The sequence below is a fragment of the Scleropages formosus genome, chromosome 6 (genome assembly GCF_900964775.1).
Source record: "Scleropages formosus chromosome 6, fSclFor1.1, whole genome shotgun sequence".
In the NCBI taxonomy this organism is placed as follows: domain Eukaryota; kingdom Metazoa; phylum Chordata; class Actinopteri; order Osteoglossiformes; family Osteoglossidae; genus Scleropages; species Scleropages formosus.
The window spans coordinates 3766290-3773645 of record NC_041811.1 but is presented as its reverse complement, the minus strand read 5'-3'; the positions used below and the strand labels follow the sequence as shown (position 1 = coordinate 3773645).

Sequence of the window (7356 nt, the reverse complement as noted above, 5' to 3'; positions counted from 1 at the left end):
AAAAAGATAAATTAATGACACATTCTTCTGTCAATGTACCTTAATGTCATCTTTATTACATGTCATCTCATAAACCAGAAATACAAATTGTTCATAAATTCACTGCAATAAAAACAGATTGTTACAGTTTAAAATGACTCCTCTGGTCTACATATGGTTGCAGATGTTTCTCCGAACTGGTCACAAAAGCAGTACAGCGTAGGCCCATGCATAAGAACTTCTGACTCAGAGTGACCTATGTCACCTGGGCAGGACTGGAGAAACAACTTATATTCAGGTAAATCTATCAAATGTATTAACTTTCTGGATGCAAAACCAGCAAGCTATTTACTTACACATCAACACCGAACACACCGTCAAAGAGCAGATATAACATTTGGGGATTCTGATTATTTCCACAGTTTGTGTCTTTTTTCCCCTTACAGACTTCAATTTTTCTGATGAAACAAAACAAAATCTACATTCCTTAAGATTATTAAAACAACGATGCAGCAACATGTATCAGAGTTTTAATAAAACAGGTAAAGGTTTTTTTTTTTTTTTCTCAAGAATTTAACTGGAACCCTTTCATGATTAATACAGTAAAGGCTTTATTGCAAATTTGCTGTAAATAGATATAGCTGAAGGACAGCCTACAAAGATGTACCTAAAAATAAATATATATTTTGTTGTACTGAGGCATATTCCTGGACTGTTTTTCAAATGTCCAATTTAACTTTAGTAAATATAAATATGTAAATATAAGTTCTACAGTTTTACAGTTTTATGATAGTTCTAGGTATTATTATAAATTTGAACACATAAATCCCTTTTTGATAAAGAATGGTTAAAAATAGACTTTCATTGCACCATCACCCATGCTGGTATGACCATATGGCTGGTACTGCCCTGCTCTAATACACATAAAGTAATTTTTTTTTTTTTTGTCAAACCAATTTTTGCAAACCAGTGTTCAGCAGTAAATATTTTTTAAATTGACTTTCATAAATACCTTTTGAAAACCGACACGTAATTTAAAAAAAAAGTCACAAACGCGGTAAACACGAGACTATAACACACATAGGCTTTTTAGAAAAGGGATAAGATTTTTATATCCTTGTCTGAAGTTGCACCCACTTCCTTGGGTCAGGAACTGACCCTGAAAGACAAGGAGCTTTGGGAAATGGGATGTCGGATCTGAAGGCATCTCGGTGCATCCAGCAGGAGGACGCGTCAGAAACCTGACAAGTGACTTTGTGATTGGCTAGAAGAGTAGCAGCAAGGCCTGCAATTGGCTCAGTCATCAAAGTCGGGGATGTCTTCATAGGAGTAACCACGGTAACCCTTGGAGGCATAGTAAGCAATGCGCAGGTGGTAGAATCCGGGCAGGAAGACCAGGACACCAATGATCAGAACGGGAATGGTGCGATCTGGATGCTGGGGGGGGGGGAAGAAAGAGCACAAAGCGATTCCACCAGTCAGACAAGTAAGAGCTCAGTTAGCACCGAATAAAAATTATCACCCTAGTCCTTCAAGCACAGGCATAGACACTTGTCACAACAGTGAAATGTTGATACGATGTCTTCAGCCACCTCACAGATTAACCTAACCTTAATGAATAGCCATTTGCTCTGCAGCATGGAGGCACACCAGGTAGCTCTGGTGTCTCACAGCTCTTGGGCTGTTTTTTTTGTATCGGGGTTTTCTAGGTGTGTGGAGTTTACATGTTCTCCTGGTGTTCATGTGTGTTTCATGCCCAAAAGGAATGACCACTTCCAGACCATAAAAAGCATACAAGAGGTCAACATGGATCAGATGCAATGACTCTTACCTTTACCCTACATTTGCTTTGGCATCTAGGGGCTGATGCTGTTAAGGAGACCCTTCATACAGCTCAAGTTAGACTAATAATAAATACACACCACTTCCAGCAAGACACAGTCACATACAAAACTGGTTTGCACCAAATAAGTACGGACTCCAGGTGGCTTCCTGAAACGTTAACAGAAGCCCAAATCAGACCAAACAGACCACACCTGCTTTGGTCATCTTTAGATCTATGAGCTGCAGCTACTACTAACTGAATCACAAACTTGTCCCAAAAACCTTTTTGTTTCATTATAATACAATGTGCAATACCACATATAATATGCTGCATAAAAATCTATCGTTTTGTCTACAGTACAATCTATAATGTTAGTTACAATAAAGTTTCACTCTTTTCTCCAAGGTAACTTTATACATCTGGGTAATTTCTATTGTATAATTCAGGGTAAATACCAGAATCAAAGATATTACAAAAGGTAGTGGGATTCAAACCACAGACCTTCAGATTACAAAGCTCCAAACAACCTTAATAACCAATACAGCACTTTTTAAAAAATAAGTCTATTTCAATTTCAATTTATTTTTATACAGTGCTCTTTTCACGCAGTGACACAGAGCACTTTAAAACAGGCACAAAGCAAAAAAAAAATACATCAGCACAAAGAAACAAATAAAACAGTTGACCACAGACTGTAATACAATGCTTTTATAGAGCTATAAGTGTGCCTACTTGGCACAGAGGAAAGAACAAAAACTCAAAAACAAAAAACCTCTGTGGGTCCAAGTGCAAGTGGCTGCCCACCCCTCCTGGGCATTCTAGATTAAATAAGACTTCTAAGGCAGTTTACAAGTAATACTGATATTGTTGCTGTATGGTAGGTTGATTTCCCAGTTCAGCAAGGTACGTCTCTTCATCGTCTATCATTAAATATTCTTTAGAGAGTTTTCCCAAATGTTGGCAAGGATTGTGTGATAAATGTGTTATATTTGTCTTCAACGGTGGGGGCAAACACCAAAAATCTATAGATGATTAAGGTTTCAAGTACACTCATTAATAAGTATTGCATATTAACATCTGTGTCCATTTCAGCTGAGAGGTTCTGAAATCTGATACTATGATGTGACAGTATGGAAATTAACATTCTAATTGAGCTAAACAAGGAGGAATTCCATATTCCGATCACTTGAAGACAAAGCACTTTTCTGAGTAGCTATAAAAAGTCAGGTTATACCGCATGAGTGCCATGGCGCATGTACATTATACTTTTGTTTACACCAGGTGGCAGTACTGCCTTTGCTACTTACTGTGACTTCAATGTAACCAGCGAGGAGAAGGGCTCCGATTATAATGAGAAGGGAACCAACGACAAAAAGGAAAGTGGCCAGAGCAATAGCCTTATAGGGCACTTTGGGTGGGCTCCTCTTGAACTGCCAGAAAGAACAGGAGACGTCAATCAAATACATTAGGACAGGATCCCACCACTGCCACCATTTCAAAGCTACACTGCAGCACAATTATAACCCAGCTTTCTGGACCGCTAAGGAAAATCATTAAAACACAACAGCCTCACAAATTTCACAACCTATCAGGAGGCTCTCAGTTAGAAACAGCGACCAGCTGCCCAGCTCCTGGTCAGTAGAACACCCATCACAAATAGTTGAATAAATAAAACACATTAATGAGTATGTTTGGTGCCATTTTTTTGTACACACTGCAGTTTCTGCAGCCTGTTGTTCAGTGGAAAAATTTGACGGTGCTGCACACAGCCCCACGTGTCAAATCACATTACACAGGCCTGGCTTACTGCCACGTTACATCATTTATTAGCAAGACAGACGCTTATATTTGCAACAGAATAACGTTCTGAGAATATTTTTTAAAAATCATAACAGCAATAAAATTAATGACATAACACTGTTGTTACTTATTTTAAGACACACACACACACACACATTGTCAGAACCGCTGGTCCCATACGGGGTCACGGGGAACCGGAGCCTACCCGGTAACACAGGGCGTAAGGCCGGAGGGGGAAGGGGACACACCCAGGACGGGACGCCAGTCCGCCACAAGGCACCCCAAGCGGGACTCGAACCCCAGACCCACTGGAGAGCAGGACTGTGGCCCAACCCACTGCGCCACCGCACCCCCGTTTATTTTAAGACATTTTATCCAATTTTACCCTACACTTCTTCCAACTCATCCAGAAGGAATGGATGAATTGTTGACAGGAACACCTGTACAACTTATTTTGGCACTTTCTATTTTGGCGCTGTTTAGAGTCCTAATCGCTATGCTACTTATCAAACCTTTAATCCAAAACAACCCATATATTTTATCTATATTAAGTCTACATATTCAGATTGCATACACAGGCTCTTCAATTTACAAACACATTTGGATTTCTGTCTGTAATTTGTTTTGACTATAAATCCATAGTCATTTACATTTATTCATTTAGCTGATGCTTTTGCCCAAAGCAATTTGTAATGTTAAGCTACTTACAGTAATTTACCTATTTAAACATTTTTTTTTTTTTTCGGAACCGCTTGTCCCATACGGGGTCGCGGGGAACCGGAGCCTACCCGGCAATACAGGGCGTATGGCCAGAGGGGGAGGGGGGACACCCAGGGCGGGACGCCAGTCCGCCGCAAGGCACCCCAAGCGGGACCCGAACCCCAGACCCACCGGAGAGCAGGACCCGGTCCAACCCACTGCGCCACCGCGCCCCCCCATTACCTATTTAAACAGCTGGGTAATTTTACGTAAAATTCCTTACTCAAGGATACTACAGCTGGAGGTTGGATTTGAACCTCCCTTTGGGATATGGATCTTTGCATCCAAAAGCAGCAATTCTAACTGCTACACTTCCAGCTATCCCTGTAAAATGTACATATGACCCTTTATTAGCTGATTAGATTGTGTAATAACTCCAGCTACAGCTACAATAAATGAAAAGTACATTGAACACTGAGCAGGTAAACGTAGGTCACATTCACTCCTTTTCAAAGAGGAACTTTAGGAAGTATTTTTTAAAATGAAATTAAACAACCAATACACACACACACACACACACAGACATTTTCAGAACCGCTTGTCCCATACGGGGTTGCGGGGAACCGGAGCCTACCCGGTAACACAGGGCGTAAGGCCGGAGGGGGAGGGGACACACCCAGGACGGGACGCCAGTCCATCGCAAGGCACCCCAAGCAGGACTCGAACCCCAGACCCACCAGAGAGCAGGACTGTGGTCCAACTCACTGCGCCACCGCGCCCCCTAAACAACCAATACCGTCTTCAAAATTATGAAACACCACAGAGAAAAACTTGACAAGACAGTGTGTGAATATCTGTGAATATCTCAATTGTATTTATGATGAGACACCAGATACATTTCTGGGACCTGAACCAACAACATTCTAATTAATGTTTAGGTTCTTAACCACTGCTCCCTGCTGCTCCAGACAGTAAATCCTAAAAAAATTAATCAAATCGCATTGCAGTCAATAATGGCAAACTTAACTATGAGAAGTAGTACAATATTCTATGCTCTCCAGACAAACTGCATGTTCCTCTGACCTGCAGGTCAATGTAGCCATCCTCACTGCTGGCCACCTTGGAGTATTTCACCTTACTGCCAGCTGGCCCTGCAATCAGGCCACTCCGAGAGGACTTCATCACAGGGGGGCAGAGCGTCACTGCCTGAATAAAAGTGCAAAATATACACACGCACTCATTTTCATTAACCACTTCTCCAATTCAGGGCTGCGGTGGTTCAGAGCCTATCTGGAAGCTTAGAGCACTAGGGCAAACAGGGTACACCCTGGACAGGACACCAGTTCATGGGGAAAAAGTAGTACATTTTATAGTAATTCCTTAAATGGTTTTCTACAAAGTGGAGTGTCACAGGGCCAGGGTGGTGCAAGAGGACATGGGTTCGACCCCCACTCAGCCCGTGTGGAGTTTACATGTTCTCCCTGTGTCTGTGTGGGTTTCCTCCGGGTGCTCCGGTTTCCTCCCACAATCAAAAGACAAGCTTTTCAGGTTGATTGGTGACTAAATCACCCATAGTGTGTGACAGAGAAAGTGTGTTTCACGAACATCTGGATGAGTGACCCATTGTAAGTTGTGTATGTAGTAGTTTAAGTCTCTTTGGGTGAATAAGGTGTGGGCTGATAACACTACATAATGTGTATTAGAAGCCACCTTGGAGAAAAGCATCCGCTAAATGAAGTAATGTAAATGAAAATGAGTACAAGTACACAAAAGTGCATTACAATTCAAAGGGCTGTATAGAAAAAAAAAACAGGTGTACTGCCACAATACAGGATAAGCAAATTATGTAGTAATAATAATAATAATAATAATAATAATTACATGTAATTAAATCCCACTCATTAACAGCTGAAGCTGAACCCACAAACACCAACAATAATAAAAATAATTGTTTATTATTATTATTATTATTACTTCGGGCACCTCCAGTGAGGAGACCGATACACCCCAGAAAATAAATGTGAAAATAAACGTCTCTGACGGTCCTCTCACCTGATCCACAATCGCGGGCCTCCAGGTGTACGTACGGGTGACGTCACCGTGCGGAGTGCGCAGACGCAAAGTTTGAGTTGAAACTTTACAGGTGATCTGGTGCCACGTGTCTGTCTAAGTAGCGATAAAACAGGAAGCTGCGCGAATGTAGTACATACCTGTTGCACCACGCAAACAGTTTTACTTGTTACTTACGGCTTCACAGCCTTGGCGTTGTTTACTGGTGCGCGAGCTCGGAAACGCAAGGGGAGGAGGTGTGGGGAGCGCGCGCAAACTGCGCATACTTTCACGTCACACACGCACTTACCGCGGTCGAGTTATGAACGATCGGAATTAGCGATCGGCACTGTCCAACGCAGCTCTGCTGTGGCACCGTACACGAGCCGCCATGCTTCCCGCTGCAGCAACGCGCGCGTCACGTGCTCCCCCTCCCGGGCGGCGCGCGCAGAAGCTGCTCCACAACGAAGTTGAGCGGGCGCCATTTCGTTTGAGGGGGGAGGCCGTCGTGTTCTAATGTGTCTACACTGACACCTAGTGGGAGAATTTGCGTAGTGCACCCGGGTAGGTTGTGTGTCTGTATGTATATGTGTGTATGTTTGTACCTGGGACTCCTTTGTGTAGCACTCATGTAACAATTAAACTGTTTCATTAAGTATTACTATTAACTGTTAATTACCTGTCACATCCACCTTTTTCATAATTTATTTGTACAGCTAGGTAATTTTTACCAGGCAAGTTCCTACAGCAGGCAGGTACTATAGCAGGAGGGGGTGGTGACCTTGCAACAGAAAGGGTTTGAATTCTGCATCCTGCTGTAGTTTCCTTGATGAAAGTATTTACTCTGAATTGATACAGTAAAAACAATGCTATAAATGTGTAAATAGCTTACCACTGTAAGACTCTTTGAGAGAAACCAATGAGTAAATGTATAACTGTAATTACAGACAGTAGACTGGACACCACCTCAGTGGAGCAACTCTAAAGCTTAAACCCAAGGAGGC

The 7356-nt window shown here is 42.1% G+C and overlaps 1 protein-coding gene across 3 annotated transcripts; it reads right to left on the bottom strand.

Annotated features, from left to right (window-relative positions):
- Window positions 1–650: 650 nt before the first annotated feature.
- On the bottom strand, window positions 651–6823 carry tmem230a (transmembrane protein 230a). Of its 3 annotated transcripts, XM_018734471.2 has the most exons (5): window positions 6663–6822; window positions 6356–6469; window positions 5387–5509; window positions 3112–3234; window positions 653–1416 (listed from the first exon to the last, which is right to left on the bottom strand). In XM_018734471.2, exons 3-5 carry the CDS (start codon window positions 5483–5485, stop codon window positions 1276–1278), a joined length of 363 nt encoding a protein of 120 aa, XP_018589987.1. In that variant the 5' UTR covers window positions 5486–5509; window positions 6356–6469; window positions 6663–6822; the 3' UTR covers window positions 653–1275. The 3 variants fall into 3 exon arrangements, with proteins under 3 accessions (XP_018589988.1, XP_018589987.1, XP_018589986.1); XM_018734472.2 differs by lacking the exon at window positions 6356–6469 and having other exon boundaries at window positions 651–1416; window positions 6663–6823; XM_018734470.2 differs by having other exon boundaries at window positions 6356–6822.
- Between the last annotated feature and the right edge of the window lie 533 nt (window positions 6824–7356).